At 45.8% G+C, this 21,767-nt stretch overlaps 1 protein-coding gene across 1 annotated transcript in view; it reads left to right on the forward strand.

Moving 5' to 3' along the window:
• gbf1 (golgi brefeldin A resistant guanine nucleotide exchange factor 1) overlaps nucleotides 1-21,767 on the forward strand; it is a 164,250-nt gene that overhangs the window by 105,500 nt on the left and 36,983 nt on the right. Inside the window, exons 16-29 of the mRNA XM_056291582.1 lie at nucleotides 1,405-1,545; nucleotides 1,642-1,730; nucleotides 1,870-2,072; nucleotides 2,365-2,488; nucleotides 3,450-3,575; nucleotides 5,463-5,545; nucleotides 5,963-6,199; nucleotides 8,200-8,293; nucleotides 8,550-8,726; nucleotides 8,963-9,027; nucleotides 9,335-9,458; nucleotides 9,777-9,848; nucleotides 12,393-12,487; nucleotides 12,597-12,750. Of these exons, the coding sequence (XP_056147557.1) occupies nucleotides 1,405-1,545; nucleotides 1,642-1,730; nucleotides 1,870-2,072; nucleotides 2,365-2,488; nucleotides 3,450-3,575; nucleotides 5,463-5,545; nucleotides 5,963-6,199; nucleotides 8,200-8,293; nucleotides 8,550-8,726; nucleotides 8,963-9,027; nucleotides 9,335-9,458; nucleotides 9,777-9,848; nucleotides 12,393-12,487; nucleotides 12,597-12,750 (1,784 nt within the window). The remainder of the gene's footprint in view (nucleotides 1-1,404; nucleotides 1,546-1,641; nucleotides 1,731-1,869; nucleotides 2,073-2,364; nucleotides 2,489-3,449; nucleotides 3,576-5,462; nucleotides 5,546-5,962; nucleotides 6,200-8,199; nucleotides 8,294-8,549; nucleotides 8,727-8,962; nucleotides 9,028-9,334; nucleotides 9,459-9,776; nucleotides 9,849-12,392; nucleotides 12,488-12,596; nucleotides 12,751-21,767) is intronic.

The raw sequence follows: 21,767 nt of genomic DNA on the forward strand, positions 1-21,767 counted from the left end.
GCACAGACACAGCAGGTATACAATCTGACCAGCACAGACACAGCAGGTATACAATATGACCCGCACAGACACAGCAGGTATACAATATGACCAGCACAGACACAGCAGGTATACAATATGACCAGCACAGACACAGCAGGTATACAATATGACCAGCACAGACACAGCAGGTATACAATATGACCAGCACAGACACAGCAGGTATACAATATGACCAGCTCAGACACAGCAGGTATACAATATGACCAGCACAGACACAGCAGGTATACAATATGACCAGCACAGACACAGCAGGTATACAATATGACCAGCTCAGACACAGCAGGTACGCAATATGACCAGCTCAGACACAGCAGGTATACAATATGACCAGCACAGACACAGCAGGTACACAATATGACCAGCACAGACACAGCAGGTATACAATATGACCAGCTCAGACACAGCAGGTACGCAATATGACCAGCACAGACACAGCAGGTACACAAAAGGACCAGCACAGACACAGCAGGTATACAATATGACCAGCACAGACACAGCAGGTATACAATATGACCAGCACAGACACAGCAGGTATACAATCTGACCAGCACAGACACAGCAGGTATACAATATGACCCGCACAGACACAGCAGGTATACAATATGACCAGCACAGACACAGCAGGTACACAATATGACCAGCACAGACACAGCAGGTATACAATATGACCAGCACAGACACAGCCGGTATACAATATGACCAGCACAGACACAGCAGGTACACAATATGACCAGCACAGACGCAACAGGTACACAATATGACCAGCACAGACACAGCAGGTACGCAATATGACCAGCACAGACACAGCAGGTATACAATATGACCAGCACAGACACAGCAGGTATACAATATGACCAGCACAGACACAGCAGGTATACAATATGACCAGCACAGACACAGCAGGTATACAATCTGACCAGCACAGACACAGCAGGTATACAATATGACCCGCACAGACACAGCAGGTATACAATATGACCAGCACAGACACAGCAGGTATACAATATGACCAGCACAGACACAGCAGGTATACAATATGACCAGCACAGACACAGCAGGTATACAATATGACCAGCACAGACACAGCAGGTATACAATATGACCAGCTCAGACACAGCAGGTATACAATATGACCAGCACAGACACAGCAGGTATACAATATGACCAGCACAGACACAGCAGGTATACAATATGACCAGCACAGACACAGCAGGTATACAATATGACCAGCACAGACACAGCAGGTATACAATATGACCAGCACAGACACAGCAGGTATACAATATGACTGTTTAACCCATCATGAGGTGGATGGAAAAAGTGTTAAGTAAATAACATTTAAGATGTTTTGCTTGTCTTTAGCAAACAGTAGATTGGGGAGCAGTTCCAACGGGCAGACTGTGCCAGAAGCTGATAGGACCGCTGTGTACCCACCAACCAGTGGGTTTTTGATGGCAGATAAGATGAGACTGGGTAGACAAGATCAGGAGGAGACTGGCACTGGTCAGACTTTACTTTGATGCATGCATTATTACCAGCACTAACATGTTCCTGGTGCCGAGAGATGGAAAGATTCAGTGTACCTTTTTTTGTTTTCAGCTGAGAGGAAACCTCCAAAGAAGCCTCAGCATTTCTCTTCCTGCTTACCAGATTCACAAGAATTAATGGAAATAAAAACGAAGAAGAAGGTGAATTGTCTTGGTTGTTAATCTGTTAAATATGTGTGCACACGCAGATGTCTTGGCACCTCCATGCAGAATACACACCTACATATTCAGAGAAACATGTTCTTGTTTCATTCACTTGGTTTCTCTGTGATCCCTCCAGCTGCTCATCACCGGTTCAGAGCAGTTTAACGGGAAGCCCAAGAAGGGTATCCAGTTCCTGCAGGAGAAGGGACTCCTCAGCAGTCCCATGGACAATAACCAGGTAGCCCAGTGGCTCCGGGAGAACCCGCGACTGGACAAGAAGATGATCGGGGAATTCATCAGCGACCGCAAGAACATGGAGCTCCTGGACAGTTTTGTCAAGTAAGGTGTCTGTCCAGGTCTCTGGTTTCTACAGAGAGCCAGATGTAAACATTATCAGCGGGTTTAAAATATTAAGATGATCTAAGACCACGCAATGATAGCAGCCTTTCTGACTAAAACCAGGCTTGAATTTGGCACCTGGGTAAGACTTGCTCCCTTAAGGTACAGATGTTGCTGAACTGTAACTTAATGCTCAAAGCATGAGGTTTCTCTGTTATTTCGTCTTGTGTAGTGAATTAACAGTCCTGTTTGAGCATGGTCACTGTACTGATGGTGTGGCTTTCTGCTACAGCACGTTCACCTTCCAGGGACTGCGTATCGATGAGGCCCTGCGTCTCTACTTGGAGGCCTTCAGGCTACCCGGAGAGGCTCCAGTTATCCAGAGGCTTCTCGAAACCTTCACTGACAACTGGCATGTAAGGAAGGCAGCTCCAGTTGCAGGGTTGTAGTGTGTAGAGTCCACAAGGGTTCAAAATGTCTATATACAATGATGGTTTCAAACTCTGTCCTGCGTCTCAGAGAGAGAGAGAGAGAGAGAGAGAGCGATATTACAAACACGTGTTCCAACACTACACAGCCTGGCAAACCCGCCAAACAACTGTCTTCCATCAGGTAGTTAGGGCCAACGTAATGGTGGCAGAGACACGGGTGGCAGACTATCGGTTCTGTTACCCAGAGACACGGGTGGCAGACTATCGGTTCAGTTACCCAGAGACACGAGTGGCAGACTATCGGTTCAGTTACCCAGAGACACGAGTGGCAGACTATCGGTTCTGTTACCCAGAGACACGGGTGGCAGACTATCGGTTCAGTTACCCAGAGACACGAGTGGCAGACTATCGGTTCAGTTACCCAGAGACACGAGTGGCAGACTATCGGTTCTGTTACCCAGAGACACGGGTGGCAGACTATCGGTTCAGTTACCCAGAGACACGAGTGGCAGACTATTGGTTCAGTTACCCTAGGCGATGAGGGGTTGTGGCGTGACATAACCGTTGATACACACGCGCTTGCACAGTGATGGAGGAGGGTCAGAACTCACCAAGAGGCACATTTAGAACACCGTGGCTTACCAGAATATCTAGGAGGCCTGTATGACCTGGAAACTATTCCCAGTAATGCCCTTTTCTTAGGCTGACCATATACACGTACAGCCAGCCTCGATGAGTTCATGGGTAATTTTAAATGACAGCCAGTGAGTTTTTAGCTCTGTGTAGAGTCTGAACATGACATGGTCAGCACTCTTATCTGGTCCCTTTTTAAACCATGTAAACATATAACTTTATGACTCTTGGTGTCTTCAGTCTACTTTACATTGTGTGTTTGTGTGTGTGTGTGTGTGTGTGTGTGTGTGTGTGTCTGTCTGCATGTGAGCAGAAAGTGAACGGCTCTCCTTTCATGACTAATGATGCAGGCTTTGCACTAGCCTATGCTGTTATCATGCTCAACACTGATCAGCACAACCACAACGTCCGCAAGCAGAACATCCCCATGACCGTAGAGGTGAGTAAGAACCGACACAGGCTGACTGACGCATGCATACAGACACACGGTTTTCCTCCTTCTCCCCTGTAAGCTCTCAGCTCCACAGTCTGCAGCACCGGGATTCCCACTCCAACTATAAAGGGGTCGTATGAAATCCTTTTACTGTTGTCTCACCGGGAGAAAGCGCCGTGTGTGTCTGCTGGAATGTCATTCCAGTCTGAAGGCCAGCATTTGCACTGCTGCTCTTTGGCGGCAGGAGCCTGTGATGGCAGCTCAGAAAGCCCAGGCCAACAGCTGTGCCCTGTGGTGGTCTGTCTCGAGGATGAGCTCAGTCATGTGAGCAGGCAACAAGAGGGAGAATGGTGGGGGCGCTGGCACTTCTCTCTCTCTCTCTCTCTCTCTCTCTCTCTCTCTCTCTCTCGTTAGGTCTCCGTTTGCTGTTTCTCAGTCCTCTATCTACCCATCTCTGTCTGTAGTTCTCTGTCTGTAGTTCCATCTCTGTCTTGTCTTGTTGGTCTTCCTGTGCGTCTGTCTTTGAGTGGCAGTGCCTCAAGACTAAACACAGGTCCCCAGGGCATGTGTCTGAAGAGTGCGGGTGGGGCACTCACACTGACTCACAATTGTAAGACATGTCTCTCTCCTATAAGCCCCCGCTCTCTCTCATTCTCCCTTTTTTACTTTATCTGACACCAGCCACAAACACTTCTCACTCACTGACCTAAACAAGGCCTAAACAGACACACTTACACACACACACACACACACACACACACACACACACACACACTCACGCTCAGACTCTCCCAGCCACGCCACATATCGTACATTTGGCGTTGTGCTGTGTTTGAAGTATTCTAAGATATCCCCCATAGGCTCACTAGCTATTTGGTCAAGTGGTCACAGAATTCCTAACCCAATTGACTTCAGAGACTGTGACCCAGCATTTTCAGAGGGCCAACGAGAGCGGCGCCATGCACTTCACTGCCTTAGTGTTCTCCACGCCATTTGTTGGTAGTGGAGGTCAGTCCGGCGTTTGGAAAGCTATGCTGAGCCCAGCTGTGCTCAAATTAAACCCTGCTCCCATGATTCTAACTGCGGTACGGCATGTAATTGGAATAGGTATAAACAATAACGGACGCTGTTCTGTATTTGGTGTTTAGTTTGCAGTGTTGTCCACAGCTACGTCTATAAACATAGCATGCTGGAACAAGATACGTAGCTGCGGTCTCGCTCGGTCCTGTGATGATCTGGCAGCCTGTATGTCCAGCTGCTTTGTCTCTCTGACAGCAATTGTTCTCACTGGCTCCAAGAACTGTTGTCTGATTGTGTGTGTGTGTGTGTGTGTGTGCGTGTGCGTGTGTGTGTGTGTGTGATCCCTCCCAGCATGACAAGCACACACCCTTGATGGCGGTGCCCTCCTGATCTCTTTCCCTTTGTGCCGGTCTGTTTATTTCTTCTCCTGTTCCGTCTCCCCACAGAGAATCTCCCGTTTCCCCTCGGCCCTGACTTCCCGTTGGGCCGAGATGTGCCAAGTCATGACATAAATTGAAGCCTTGAGGCCATCAGTCATCACTGGGCACACATGTTTATTTACAGGAGGCTCTTGGCCCCAATCCGTGTTTTCCTAACATCGTAACTTGGGCATATTAAGTGACACATAACATGGGTTCTCCCCATGGAACCCTTCTGATTGTTGCTCAGGTGCTCAATTAACAGAGTAGCGGTGCTAACAGCTTGGGTGAGAACGCTCCCTGAGACTCATCGATTGATGTGTTTATGGGGTTTGGGGGGGGGGGGGCTGAGAGGGGTGTGCAGTTTTTCTTTTCCCCTGTAAATCACATTGACATTTTGGCACAAAAGAATTGATGCTGATGTTGATTGGGTTGTTCTGATGCCTCCAAATAGCAATTCAAGAAGAACCTGAAGGGCGTAAATGGAAACAAAGACTTTGACCAGGACATGCTGGAGGATATCTACAATGCTATCAAGTAAGCCACTGCACTGCCCGTCTGGCCTGCATGTATTCCCAGAGAACAGGATAAAAAAACTGCAGTTATAGATGGTTTATATTTGTGTTTGGTTACATTAGCTGTACTGGGTTTGCTCGTTTTCACGACTGTTGACCAGAGTGTTGTTGGTGAAACATCATCCTCTTGTGAGCTCACATTTACCCAGACAGTAAACCAAGCCTTTAGAATCATGAAAATGAGACAATATCGGGGACTATTGGGAATCATCATTTCTTCCCTGGATTATGACAAGCGACGTACCAAAAAAACAAAAAGACCTTGCTGTTAAATAGTCTGTTCGTGTCTCAGTGCTGTCCTAATGACCTGAGGTCCCAGGTCAATTGTGTTTGTTTTATGCACCTGAAAAACTGTGGTGACCCTTGGTTTCCCCGGTAGGAATGAGGAAATTGTGATGCCAGATGAGCAGATCGGTTTGGTGAAGGAGAACTACGTGTGGAGTGTGCTGCTGCATCGTGGTGCCACAACAGAGGGCATCTTCCTCCATGTGCCGGCCGGCAGCTATGACCACGACCTGTTCACCATGACCTGGGGCCCCACCATCGCTGCCCTGTCCTATGTCTTTGACAAGAGCCTGGATGACACCATCATCCAGAAAGCTATTGCCGGTTTCAGGTACACTGGGCTTAAATACAGCCTGGGGTGTTTGCTGCCAGCCAGCAAGCACAGAACACCCTTGGCTTTATCAGCATATTGTGGTGTTATAGCCTCACTTCAACATGGAGCAAACTAGGATTTCTTGTTTGTTTGTTTGTTTTTTGTTTTGTTTTTGGATGGAAGGGTCAAATAACCCATGATGTCAAGGTAGGCTTCATACAGAGAAACAGCAGTTTATGTTCTAGTAGGACAGCAGCCTCTTAGTATGAAGCCAGATGGACAATGGAAAAGCTTCAGTACAGGAATGTGGGAATGTTTAAGTGGCCCAGCCAAACACCAGACTGGAAACCCATTGCAAGTCAGGAATGACTTTCAAGATAGTTGTTCAGATGCACATCGTACAACTTGACTGCTGAGCAAATCTATAAGGAAGAATTGAAAGAAAATCCCAAATCCAAGTGAGAATATGTGAAGCCTATCCTTATACACTGAGAGCCTAAACATTATGACCACCTGCCTAATATGCTGTTGGTCCTCCATGTGCCACCAAAACAGGGCTGACCTGCTGAGGCTTGGACTACAAGACCGCTGAAGGTGTGCTGTGGTATCTGTTACCAGAACATTTGTGGCAGGTCCTTCAAGTCCTGTAAGTTGTGAGGTGGAGCCACCATGGATCAGACTTATCGGTCCAGCACATCCCACACATGCTCAATTGAATTGAGTTCTGGAGAATTTGGAGTCCAGGGCAACACTTTGAACGCGTCATCATGGTCTTCAAACCATTTTTAAATAATGTGTGCAGTGTGGCAGGGCATGTTATCCTGCTGAAAGACGCCGCTGCCATCAGGGAATACTGTTGCCATGAAGGGGTGTACCTGATCTGCAACAATGTCTAGGTAGGTGGCACATGTCAAATTGACATCCACATGAATGGCCGGACCCAGTGTTTCCCAGCAGAACATTTCCCCAAGCATCACACTCCCATGTCATCTTCCCACAGTGCATCCTGGTGCCATCACTTCCCCGGATACATGGCACACACTTACTTGGCCATCCACGTGATTTAAAAGAAAATGGTACTCATCAGACCAGAAGACCTTCTTCCACTATTCCAAGGTCCAGTTTTGACACTCGCGTGCCCATTGTAGGCACTTTTGATGGTGGACAGGGGGTCATCCTGGGCACTCTGACCAGTCTGTGGCTACACAGCCTCATACGCAGCAGGGTGTGATGCGCTGGGTGTTGTGACACATTCCTCCCGTGACCATCGTTAAAATTTTCTCTGACTTGTGCCACAGTAGACCTTCTGTCGGTTTGGACCAGACAGGATAGCCTTCGTTGCCCTTGTGCATTGATGAGTCTTGGGCGCCCAACACCCTGTTGCCTATTTGTGGTTTGTCCTTCCTCAGACCACTGTCGGTATGTACTCACCACTGCTGACCGGGAGCACCCCACAAAGCCTTGTTATTTCAGAGATGCTCTGACCCAGTCGTCTGGCCATAACAATTTGGTCCTTGTCAAAGTCGCTCAGGTCTTTACTCCTGCCCATTTCTCCTGCATCCAGCACGTCGACTACGAGAACTGATTTTTCACTTACCATCTAATCTACCCAGACTTTGACATCTGGTCTACCCAGACCTTGACATCCGGTCTACCCAGACCTTGTTTGGAGATGATCAATGTTATTCGGTTCATCTGTCAGTGGTCAAATGTTTTGGCTCATCAGTGTTTATTGGTAAATGGTCAAAGCTCTATGTAGGTTGAAATCATTATGTAAACCAAATATATCTATTTCATTTGCAAAATAATCAAACAACCTTTTTGACATTGACAGTTTCAGTTTCTACTGGTGATAAAAGCCTCATGTCTCCATGTTGGATTCAGGCTGCAACATCGCCGTAAAAGCGGGACAGTCGTTTCAAGAGGTTGAACAGTTTTTCTTATGTGGGTGCTGATGCTCAGAACTTGGAGGTCAGTGACCAGACATGCATGGATTTGTTTTGATTGTATCTGTGCAGGAAATGTGCCATGATCTCAGCACACTACGGCTTCAGTGACGTCTTTGACAACCTCATCATCTCCTTGTGCAAGTTCACCACTCTCAGCAGTGAGGTGAGACACGCTCAGAAGAAATACAGAAGGGTATATCTGTGTATTCCAGTGTGCTCAAGAGTATCGACGTGCAGCCTGATTACACAAAGATGAACGTAATATGCTATAAACAAACAATTTAAAATGACCTTTGATCTCAGCGAGGACATTAAGAGACACGTTAGTGAGTAGTGCCAGTCTCTATGTATTAATAAAAGGTTGCACAAGTAGAATCTTGGAGGAGTTATAAATTAGTGTTTCTGTTTTTCCTCTACAGTCTCTTGAGAACCTTCCTACGGTGTTTGGCAGTAACGGGAAGGCCCAGATCGCAGCGAAGACGGTGTTCCACCTGGCTCATCGCCATGGCGACATCCTTAGGGAGGGTTGGAAGAACATCATGGAGTCCATGCTGCAGCTCTTCAGGGCTGAGCTCCTGCCCAAAGCTATGGTTGAGGTTCGACTTTGACAAACATGAAATAATTCAGTTTCTTCGGTGGTTAAACAGAGCTGTGTGTGCTCTGTGTGTGGTTGTGTGTTTTGTTTTTTTGTTGTTGCTATGACTCACTTGCATTCATGAGTCCTCACTTCTCTTTTAGATATCATTGTGTGTTCTGACTGAAGGGATTTTGTTTTATATGTACTACTGCCACCTACTGTCCCATGCTGACGTGACTACTGTTTTTTGTGCAGGTTGAGGATTTTGTTGAGCCAAACGGAAAGATTTCTCTCCAGAGAGAGGAAACTCCTTCAAACCGGTGAGCCAGGAGCTCTTGTGGCATTCTCATTAGATACCTGATCTTGTCTAATGGAAAAAAAGGATTTCTGTTTTGTAAACAGTTATTTTTGCTAGATGGTGAGGTGATCTGTCCACACACTCTTTTGCAATCTTATCCTACACGTGTACTCATGTACACTTGTTGTTCCTTAGTGTTTCATTGTCCTCTATCAAACAAGGGGGGGCTGTTGTGATATATTTTGAACTGTTCTTCTAAGCGAGAGTTATGGAGAGGGCAGGAGCATGTGGAGTCGTACCAGTGACTTTTCTCCTCTGTATTTTACCAGCGGGGAGTCGGCAGTCCTTAGTTTCGTTAACTGGCTGACGCTGAGCGGAGCGGAACAGTCTGGACTCAGAGGACCTTCTACAGAAAACCAGGAGGCCAAGCAGGCCGCCATCCTCTGTATCAAGGTATGAGACGTTTAACTCAGGTCAGAGGAAATAGGTGGACAGTATTTTATGTTGTGGTTCAGGCACATAATACGTTACACTGAAGCACTATTGTGAGTAGTGTTATTACCCTCTATTTCATTCAGTTGCATTCATTTAGGAAATGGCTACATTATTTGTGTGCTTGTTTGTGAATTTACATCATTTTACTTCCTTTTTTTGACTCCTTAGATGAGGCCCTAAATGGAAATGCAGCCAATGCTTTTTTTTGCTGTTTTTTTTTTTTTTTTTATGTAAGGAAACATTAACCCAGGATTAACTGTCTCTCCCCTCCTTCAGCAATGTGACCCAGAGAAACTGATCACAGAGAGTAAATTCCTTCAGCTGGAGTCTCTACAGGAGCTAATGAAGGTAATGTTTGTGTCAGAACTTACAGAATCATCATTTTCCCCACGGTGACAGTTGTAATAACATTTGTGTAAAATATGTATAAAATATGATAACAATATGATATAAAATATGACAAAAACTATGATATAAAATATCAAAGAAATAGCAAATGTAATAGGAAACACATGCAAGAGTTCAAACTGAAATAGGTCCTGATAGGGATTTAAACAGGGGTAGAGAGTTGGCTAACATTGAGCTGGCTTCATGGGGTAGATTGTTCCAGAGACTAGGGGCCCTGGTGAAGAAATGCATGGTAACACTGAGCCTACGGGCTAGATGTGGAACAAACCAAATAATACTGCATTATATCACAGGCCGCCCTTTGTTTTCCTGTTTTCACTGTTTTCCGCCTGACAGGAGGTGGAGCAGGAGGTGTCAGAGTTGAAAATGATAAGATTTTCACTGGGAGTGATGAAGAAGGACCGGATTAGGAACGAGTATATTAGAGAGACAGCTCAGGTTGGACGGTTTGGAGATAAAGCAAGAGAGGCAAGACTGAGATGGTTTGGACATGTGTGGAGGAGAGATGCTGGGTATATTGGGAGAAGGATGCTGAATATGGAGCTGCCAGGGAAGAGGAGAAGAGGAAGGCAAAAGAGGAGGTTTATGGATGTGGTGAGGGAGGACATGCAGGTGGCTGGTGTGACAGAGGAAGATGCAGAGGACAGGAAGAGATGGAAACGGATGATCCGCTGTGGCGCCTCCTAACGGGAGCAGCCGAAAGTAGTAGTAGTAGTGGTGGTGGTAGTAGATCACAGGCCACCCTTTGGTTCATGGATGGAACCTGGCCTTAAAATGGTTCAGTAATTTTAAAACCCTAGTGATAGCGATGACAGGGAGCTAGAACGGGGTGATTGACGTGTTCTTCATGGTTCCCTCAGGTCTGGCTGGAGAGTGACCTTGCATTGTGGAGTCTTTGCCCTTTAGGTGTGTTGTGTTTTCATTGAAAGATGTGTGGAACGTTAAAAGGAAAGAACACTTTTGATTCCAAAACCTCTCCAACACTGGATATACTCATCTCACATGCAGCTTTTCCTGAATATCCTGTCTTTAAACACCTCTGACATGCATGGTTGACTTTTCACCTCGGTTTCACTAGGCCAAACAACACAGCTGAAAATAACCAGGGCTCTCTCGTATTGAAACACAGCAAAACTATCTTAAAAGTATTTGCCCAAGTTTAAACTGTAATAGAAAAGTATTTCAAAAGTGAAAAAAAAAAACCCTACATTTACTGTGTTAAGTAACACAAGAGCAGGGTATAAAAGTATCAGTATTTACAATGTGGAACAACTGAGTAAGTGAAGATATCTCAGTTCATACGAAAGTCTGTGATCATGAAGCTGGAACTCCTTGTAGATGATGAAATCTTGAACAATAGAGGTCTTAAATCAAAAGGGACTTGACATTCATCAACTCAGACACACACACAGTGTCAACAAGAATACTCGGAGACAGCAAACCTCCACCAAGGCTGAACACTTCCTCCCAGTAACATCCCACACCCAGGCTCCCCGGGTTTGGGGTGATGTTCTAGCAGGTCCATGCTCAGGAGAAAATGTGTGGGTTTTGCTCAAAGTGTTGAGCCATTTATTTTTATAAGGAATTATCAGAAGTGAACAGTTTCACCACTAAAACTATTCTAATCAGTTGGTCCTTTGCTCAAGGCCCACATGCTCACACAACATTGAGCGTCTGTCCGTTTTTGAAATAGTCTTTCAACAAACAGACAGTCAAAGTCTAAAACATGAGCTCCATGACTGAGGTGACTAAAAATGTATTTATGGGCGTCCGGGAAGTGTAGCAGTCTATTCCGTTGCCTACCAACACAGGGGTCGTTGGTTCGAATCCCTGTGTTGCCTCCGACTTGGTCGGGTGTCCCTACAGACACAATTGGCCGTGTCTGAGGGTGAGAAGCCGGATGTGGGTATGTGTCTTGGTCGCTGCACTAGAGCCTCCTCTGGTCGGTCAGGGCACCTGTTTGTGGGGAGAGGGGAAATTGGGGGGAATAGTGTGATCCTCCCATGTGCTACGTCCCCCTGGTGAAACTCCTCACTGTCAGGTGAAAAGGAGCAGCTGGTGACTCCACATGTGTCGGAGGAGACGTGGTAGTCTGCAGCCCTCCCCGGATCGGCAGAAGGGGTGGAGCAGCAACCGGGACAGCTCGGAAGAGTGGGGTGATTGGCCAGATACAATTGGGGAGAAAAAACATTTATGAGGTGGTCTGAGCTAAATGGGTCTTAGGTGAAGTAGACACCCAACAGCAGTGCGAAGCAGACAGGTGGTTTGACACTTGTATTGATTTAAAACCTTTTAGCTCTTTGTGGCGAACTGCAAAGAAGTAACACCCTTAGGGTTAGAGGTTCCATTCCCTTTGTGGTTTAGAGGATACAGAAAGGGACCATGGGATTGATTCCCACTGAGGCCACCCGTGGTGTTCACATAGTGGACTGAAGCGTAGGAATCTTGGGAATGTGGTTGAAAGCTCCTCATCTCTCCCCTCAGGCTCTGATATCTGTCACCCCTGATGAGGAAACCTATGACGAAGAGGACGCTGCCTTCTGCCTGGAGATGCTGCTCCGTATTGTTCTGGAGAACCGGTAGGAGGGAACACACTCACAATCACATGTATTGATGTCAACATTAGTGGAGGAAAATGTTTTTTTACACACATGATTATCAAACATACCTCTCTGTGTGCCCCTACAGAGACCGTGTATCATGTGTGTGGCAGACTGTGCGGGACCACCTCTGTCACCTGTGTGTCCACGCCACTGAGAGCTGTTTCCTGGTGGAGCGGGCTGTGGTGGGGCTCCTCAGACTGGCCATCCGCCTGCTGCGACGAGAGGACATCAGCTCCCAGGTACCCCAACATTCCCACCTGAACCGGCATATCGCTTGTAAAGCCAGGTGCTGGGCTTTGTACTTCAGCAAACATAGAGCTCATACCCAGTTGGGGACCTCAGGGATGTGATTCATACCCAGTTGGGGGCCTCAGGGATTGTGATTAATACCCATTTGGGGGCCTCAGGGATGTGATTCATACTCAGTTGGGGGCCTCAGGGATTGTGATTCAGGTGGCAGTCTTTCCTGGTGGTTTAGAAGAGATTTCTCACTACTGAATGGAAACAGTTCCAGTCCATTCTGATTTCATCTGTGTCCATTAACTGCTGTGTAATGAGCGTTGTGGAGCCAGAAACTCTCTCTCTTACACTAACTTGGTAATGGTTCCAGTTTGGCACAACCCAGATTTTCAGGTTTAAAAAAAAATAGCCATTAATCTTTAAGTCTTGGGAGCAACAAAGGACTCACTCGTCTGGAATCTGGAAGATAGTATCAGAATCAGATTTATTGCCAAGTACAAGATCATACAATTTGTCTTAGTATGTTTGCAAGAGGGAGAAATTAACAGTAATGAACAGTAAAGATAAAAGTTAAAAAGAATAATAAATAAAATATACAACATAGAATAAAAATGAAAGTAAGGTGAAATCACCACCAGTTCAGAGTTGAACGTGAGACCATGTTGCAGCCCCTGATGCCTGGCACTGGGTGACAGGAGCTGTTTTTGCAAAAAGATAAATTAGAATTTGAAGAGGATATTTACAGAATAAAAGTTATTTACAGGTTTGTGCAGTTTTTATGCAGGGTGACAATATACAGAGAGCACAGTAGGGAAGATAAAAGGTGGTGAGGGGGTGACAATGTCAGGATCTGTGGGTGTCTGGGGGCTTGTTAAAGGCCTACTGCTGTAGGGAAGAAGCTGTTCTTGTGGCATGAGTTTTTGGTTTGTATAGACCTTATCCTCTTGCCAGAGGAGAGCATTTTGAAGAGACCACAGCCTGGGTGGGAAGGGTTGGCCATGATCTTTCCTGCTTGCCTCAGTGTTTGGATGCGTACAGGTCATGGAGGGATGGCACATTGCAGCCAATCACCCTCTGAGCAGAGCGAATAATACGCTGCAATCTGCCCCTTCCCATGGCACAGCAACAGCGTACCACATAGTGATGGAGAAGGTAAGGATGGACTCAATGATGGCAGTATAAAAGTGCACCATCATTGGCTTTGGCAGGTTGAACTTTTTCAGCTGCTGCAGGAAGTACAGCCTCTGCTGTGCCTTCTTGGTCAGCTCCCACTTGAGGTCCTGGGTGATGATGGTGTCCAGGAAGTGGAAGGATTCCACAGTGTTAATTTGGGAACCACACAGGATGATGGGGTCGGGTGGGGCTGGGTACTTTCTGAAGTCCACAACCATCTCAACTATCTTTGGGGCGTTGAGCCCCAAATTGTTTTGGCCGCAGGACAAAAGATGGGTCAATTTCCCACCTGTAGGTGGACTCATCCCCACCAGAGATTAGCCCAATAAGGCTGGTGTCGGCAGCATACTTCAGGAGCTTGAATGAATGGTGACTGGAGGTGCAGCTGTTTGTATACAGCAGGGGTGAGCAATCTTATCCAGAAAGTGCCGGTGTGGGTGCAGGTTTTTGTTCCAACCAAGCAGTTACACACCTGTGTCTCCTAATCAAGTTCCTCGGCAAAGACTCCTCTGGTTGATTCGTGGGATCAGGCATGTAACTGCTTGGTTGGAACAAAAACCTGCACCCACACTGGCACTTTCTGGATAAGATTGTCCACCCTTGGTATACAGGGAAAGAGTAGAGGGGAAAAGACACAGCCTTGAGGGGAAATGGTGCTGATGGTCTGGGAGTCAGAGACATGTTTCCCCAGCTTCATGTGCTGTTTCCTGTCAGATAGGAAGTTGGTGATGCACCTGCAGGTGAAGACAGGCACAAAACTGGGAGAGCTTGTCCTGTAGCAGATCCGTGAGGATGGTGTTGAAGGCAGAGCTGAGGTCCACAAACAGGTTCCTGGCATAGGACTTCCTGTAGAGTCCAGGTGCTGGAGGATGAAGTGGAGTGCCATGTTTACTGCATTGTCCACAGACCTGTGGCGCTGTAGGCAATCTACAGGGAGTCCAGGTTGTTAGTTTCAAATAAGACAACTGTACTTATTTAACTGAGTTTTATTTGCGCTCTCAACAGCAAGTGGCCACAGCCTACCGAACATTTCAACAAGTGCCTTTCACTAGCAAGCGCGCCTTCCTCATAACAGGAGGGTTACCGTAAAGACTGCAGTAGACGTGACTAACAAAACAGGCTACCGTATTAACTGTATTATAGGCACCAACAAAAGTTAACAACAAACTTAACATATGTGTGGGTCAGTGATAGTTTTAAGGTGGGATAAAATAAGCTGCTCAAAAGACTTCATTACCACAGAGGTCAGGGTGACATCTTTAGTCATTGAGTCCTGTGGTCCTAGGTTTTTTGGGGACAGGGATGATGGTGGAGGTCTTGAAGCAGGCTGGTACATGGCATGTCTCCAGTGAGATGTTAAAAATGTCTGAAAGTTGGAGAAAGCAGATCGGCACAGTGCTTAAGGACTGTCCCATTGTCTTTCCAATCGGCAATAGACTCATTCAGATCATTGGCCAGGCGCAAATCATTTGTGGCATGGGGAGAGGCCCTTGCAGACAGAGGCTGAGTTGTTTTCTGGGAGCTGCTGTTGAAGTCTCTGAGTACAGTCGTTTAGCATCTCTCACCACCTTGCTAAATCTATATTTAGACTCTTTAAGCCAGACCTTGTCCCCACTCCTAAACGCTTCCCGCTTGTCCAACCTAAGCTGTCTGAGTTTAGCTGTAAACCAGGGTTTGTCATTGTTGTAAAAAAACATGGTGTGTGATGCTACACAGCTGTCTTCACAGAAGATGATATGAAACATCACAGCCTCAGTGCATTCATCCAGACTGTTGGTGGCATATCTGAAAACATCCCAGTCAGCACAGTCCAAGCCCACGTGAAGATACTCCATAGCTTCACTAGTCTGCGTCTTAGATGTCCTCACAACAGGTTTAGAGAGTTTCAATGTCTGCCTGTATTCAGGAATCAGGAGGACCATGATGTGGCCAGAGTGTCCCAGTGCAGCGTGGGGGACTGCATGATAGGCACTGGTGATTGTAGTATTACAGTGATCTACAGTGTTCTCCCCCCTGGTTGGGCATTTAGCGCCCTGTGATGGCCTGGTGGCCTGTCCAGGGTGTCTCCCGGCCTGCCACCCAATGACTGCTGGGATAGGCTCCAGCATCCCCGCGACCCTGAGAGCAGGATAAGCGGTTCAGATAATGGATGGATGGATGGATGGATGGATGGATGGACGACCAGGATTTCACTCCTACCTGAAATGACCGCCACGGTTTTTAAACTATAGTCTGTCAAGATAAAGACTCAACTGAGATATTAATGTATTACATATGTTAGTATGTCTATTAAGAAACGACTGACACCAAAATTAACATTTTAACAACTTCAATACTATTTTTCAAACAATTTAAAGTGGCTGCTGTCCAACGCCTGTAAATACTGCAAGTCATGGTGTGTAAATACTGCAAGTCATGGTAGTCATGGTGCGTCTGTAATGGCGTCTGTAACCAGACATGTTGGACATAATCAAAAATCAGGGATGGGAAACACAGTTGTGTGATCATATTTTAAGGTGATACTGACATCAAAATCTGAACATTGCTATTGATAGGCTATGTTCCTATTGATAGGCTCTGTTCTTATTGATAGGCTATGTTCCTATTGATAGGCCATGCTCCTATTGATAGGCTGTGTTCCTATTGATAGGCTATGTTCCTATTGATAGGCTGTGTTCCAATTGATAGGCTGTGTTCCAATTGATAGGCTGTGTTCCTATTGATAGGCTGTGTTCCTACTGATAGGCTGTGTTCCTATTGATAGGTTGTGTTCCTACTGATAGGCTGTGTTCCTATTGATAGGTTGTGTTCCTACTGATAGGCTGTGTTCCTATTGATAGACTGTGTTCCTACTGATAGGCTGTGTTCCTATTGATAGGCTATGTTCCTATTGATAGGCCGTGCTCCTATTGATAGGCTGTGTTCCTATTGATAGGCTGTGTTCCTATTGATAGGTTGTGTTCCTATTGATAGGCTGTGTTCCTACTGATAGGCTGTGTTCCTATTGATAGACTGTGTTCCTACTGATAGGCTGTGTTCCTATTGATAGACTGTGTTCCTATTGATAGGCTGTGTTCCTATTGATAGACTGTGTTCCTACTGATAGGCTGTGTTCCTATTGATAGGCTGTGTTCGGAGTTGGAATGTGACCACTGAGAAATTCAGTGGCCAAAACAGCGCGCCTGCGGCCGCTCGTAATAAAACTGTGATTGACTGTAGATGGTGTCTAGTGACAAACTGTGCCGATGGATACATGGACACCAGTCAATTTGCATATAGGGTGTGTCCGTAGCGAGATGCTATAAAACCACGGAGAAGCCGTTCTTTCTCCCCCTCCTGCTAGCTACTTGGCTCGAGTTGGTGCTGTTTTGCTGAGACTTTATTATCGATCTTGGTACGACATATTGCTATCTATCTATCTATCTATCTATCTATCTATCTATCTATCTATCTATCTATCTATCTATCTATCTATCTATCTATCTATCTATCTATCTATCTATCTATCTATCTATCTATCTATCTATCTATCTATCTATCTATCTATCTATCTATCAACAGTTATTTGTATCACCGACTCCTCCTCCTCAAAACTGTAATCATCGCAGAGGATCTCACTCTCGCTAGCCGACATTTTTTGTAAATGACAAGTGACGAGCGGTACCGAGCCCCACCCACCCAGGAAGACAGTAGCCAATAGATTTGAATTCATAAAACCACACCTATTATCGGTTATGATTCAAATTCCCAATGTTAAAAAAATGTTTTCAGAAAGGGCATGTCAGTCTTTAAATATCTAATTGTTAAATGGGTGAATATTAAGTTTGCTGCTGACTATCTAGGGCAGCATTGGCTAACCATGTGCCATGGAGAGCCATGTGTATGCACGTTTTCATTCCAGCCGGACTTCACACCAGGTGATTTCACTGATACATTCTTCCTCTTTGGTTAAAGGGTTGCTAATCTGTGAAATCAGCTGTTTGTTGGCGTGTGCTATTGAGAATGGCATATTTCTCGTGATGCCTGCAAGATTTACCATGGATAAATGTCAATGACATGCACAGAATTGTCGACAAACTTTCACTTGCCAGCAAATGGGTGAAAAGTTTCAAGTTGTAAATGTCAAGTTACGTCCACAATTATGAGGATGAGGATACATAACCGAGCATATTTTCTGCCCGCTCCGGGATTCGAACCAGGCTTGTACAGCACCACAAGGCGATATCGCTATCCGCTCGACCAAAGGGGCCGACCGGCCAGTGAGTCTTCCAGTAGTCACACTCTCCCGGAAGTGCGTCCTTGCGCTTCGTTATTCCCGTGCTCCAAAGGGACTTGTGAGGATCTGCACACTTCCGGGCACTTCTGGATCCCACTGCTGCCACCAATGTAACCGAGCATGTTTTCCGCCCGCTGCGGAATTCAAACCAGGGTTGTACTGCACCACAAAGCGACATCGCTAACCGCTTGACCAAGGGGGCCGACCCCCTGGTCTTCTAGTAGTTTACAGTCTCATCCTCATAATTGTGGACGTAACTTGATATGTACAACTGGAAACTTTTCACCCGTTTGCTGGTAGGTGCAGGTGAAAATTTGTTGACAAATCTGTGCATGTTGTTGACATTTATCCATTGACATTTATAGCCTTTATGTGGCTATAAATGTGTAACAAAACCCTATGCTCTTGTCATCTCACAGATCAAACAAAGGACGGAGTTATAGTAAGCGGTTCTTGATAATTAATAAAGATTGCCTTGGCATGTGGAGAACCTGAACTCCACTTGCAGACAGTTACTAATTTACCATTTTCGGGACAACGCACCAACACTGTGAAAGAGAACATTTAAGAAGAAACCAACAGCTGTTCTTATAACTGGGCTGTGTAACATATCGGTTCTCCATCAGCCACCCTTGTTAGATAAGTGACCCAAGTGACCCAGCAGAGTCACTTATCTAACCTGGTCACTTATCTAATCTGTGAGGAGGAACTAGACCTACTTCACTGGGTAACAAGTTCTAATTAAACAACTTGGAGCCAATCAGATCTCGGCTGATGAGAGGAAGAAGATTGCTTGTCATTGCTGGCAGGTATCCCTAGGCCAACTGGCTGCTCACATAAGCAGCCGTTTTGGTTAAGAGGTCACTGAGATCAGGTCAACCCTGAAAAAGGAGGCTTTTGTTTACTAGAAGTATCAATGCGAGGCATTCTGAACTCCAAGATTGCGGGTACTGATACTGGGCTGGAAACACAAAATGCTTTCAGCTGAAACAAACGTTGAACAAGGGACTCTCCACCTCTAAGCACTATACCTAAAAACTGGTTTCTCCAAGTGTTATGAAACCTCCCATTGCTGGTCTCAATACAGAGATAGTCTGTGATAGTTGTAGGGGTGTGGTACAGACAGACTAGTCAGTACAATGTTGACCTGACCTCGTAGAAGAATGGTAATGTGAACAAGTAAGCTACACACACCCCCATGTTTCAGTCCCCAGAGGTTGGCTCAGCATCTCAGCATTGTTTTACTTGGCTCCGTACCCTGTCAGATAGGGTGACCAGATGCAAACAGTCCAGGGCAAGCAGTAAGATGTTGTTGGACAGTATGGGACAGATTTATAATTTTCATTCTTTATTGGTTATAAATGCTGAAAGGTGTAGACCTCTGATAGAATTTGTATTGGGCTTAATGAGAAACACCTGCAGTTACATTCTTGCCAAACTATCAGTGGTTGACAATGGATAATGCACCTGAATAACATTAGAAAATGGATTGCAATGGGTGTCCGGGTAGTGTAGCGGTCTATTCCGTTGCCTATCAACATGGGGATTGTCAGGGATCTGGTCGGTTGGGGCGCCTGTTCGGGGGGGGCTGAGGGGAATAGCGTGGTCCTGCCACATGCTACGTCCCCCTGGTGAAACTCCTCACTGTCAGGTGAAAATAAGCGGCTGGCGACTCCACGTGTATCAGAGGAGATGTGGTAGTCTGCAGCCCTCCCGGGGTCGACAGAAGGGGTGGAGCAGTGACCAGGACAGCTCAGAAGAGTGGGGTAATTGGCCAAAAAATACAATTGGGGAGAAAAAGGGAGGTAAATCGAAAAAACCAACAAAAAAACAATTCAACCATGCATCTTTATGTTGCATTTTTAATAGCACACTTGCACAAATATGAGTCTCAACCATGTTCCCATGGTGAATCATGTGATTATGTTCCCATGGTAGATCATGTGATTATGTTCCCATGGTGGATCATGTGATTATGTTCCCATGGTGGATCATGTGATTATGTTCCCATGATGAATCACATGATTATGTTCCCATGGTGAATCATGTGATTATGTTCCCTTGGTGGATCATGTGATTCTGTTCCCATGGTGGATCACATGATTATGTTCCCATGATGGATCATGTGATTATGTTCCCATGGTGAATCATGTGATTATGTTCCCATGGTGGATCATGTGATTATGTTCCCATGGTGGATCATGTGATTATGTTCCCATGGTGAATCATGTGATTATGTTCCCATGGTGAATCATGTGATTATGTTCCCATGATGGGTCATGTGATTATGTTCCCATGGTAAATCATGTGATTATGTTCCCATGGTGGATCATGTGATTATGTTCCCATGGTGGATCATGTGATTATGTTCCCATGGTGGATCATGTGATTATGTTCCCATGGTGAATCATGTGATTATGTTCCCATGATGGGTCATGTGATTATGTTCCCATGGTAAATCATGTGATTATGTTCCCATGGTGGATCATGTGATTATGTTCCCATGGTGGATCACATGATTATGTTCCCATGATGGATCATGTGATTATGTCCCCATGATGGATCATGTGATTATGTTCCCATGATGGATCTCATGATTATGTTCCCATGATGGATCACATGATTATGTTCCCATGATGGATCACATGATTATGTTCCCATGGTGGAGCACGTGATTATGTTCCCATGGTGGATCATGTGATTATGTTCCCATGGTGGATCACGTGATTATGTTCCTATGGTGGATCACGTGATTATGTTCCCATGGTGGAGCACGTGATTATGTTCCCATGGTGGATCACGTGATTATGTTCCCATGGTGGATCACGTGATTATGTTCCCATGGTGGATCACGTGATTATGTTCCCATGGTGGAGCACGTGATTATGTTCCCATGGTGGATCACGTGATTATGTTCCCATGGTGGAGCACGTGATTATGTTCCCATGGTGGATCACGTGATTATGTTCCCATGGTGGATCATGTGATTATGTTCCCATGGTGGATCACGTGATTATGTTCCCATGGTGGAGCACGTGATTATGTTTCCTTGGTAGATCACGTGATTATGTTCCCATGGTGGAGCACGTGATTATGTTTCCTTGGTAGATCACGTGATTATGTTTCCTTGGTGGAGCACGTGATTATGTTTCCTTGGTGGATCATGTGATTATGTTCCCATGGTGGAGCACGTGATTATGTTCCCATGGTGGATCACGTGATTATGTTCCCATGGTGGATCACGTGATTATGTTCCCATGGTGGAGCACGTGATTATGTTTCCTTGGTAGATCACGTGATTATGTTCCCATGGTGGATCACGTGATTATGTTCCCATGGTGGAGCACGTGATTATGTTTCCTTGGTAGATCACGTGATTATGTTCCCATGGTGGAGCACGTGATTCTGTTTCCTTGGTGGATCATGTGATTATGTTCCCATGGTGGAGCACGTGATTATGTTCCCATGGTGGAGCACGTGATTATGTTCCCATGGTGGATCACGTGATTATGTTCCCATGGTGGAGCACGTGATTATGTTCCCATGGTGGATCACGTGATTATGTTC

This window comes from Lampris incognitus, chromosome 13, assembly GCF_029633865.1.
Source record: "Lampris incognitus isolate fLamInc1 chromosome 13, fLamInc1.hap2, whole genome shotgun sequence".
Lineage (NCBI taxonomy): Eukaryota > Metazoa > Chordata > Actinopteri > Lampriformes > Lampridae > Lampris > Lampris incognitus.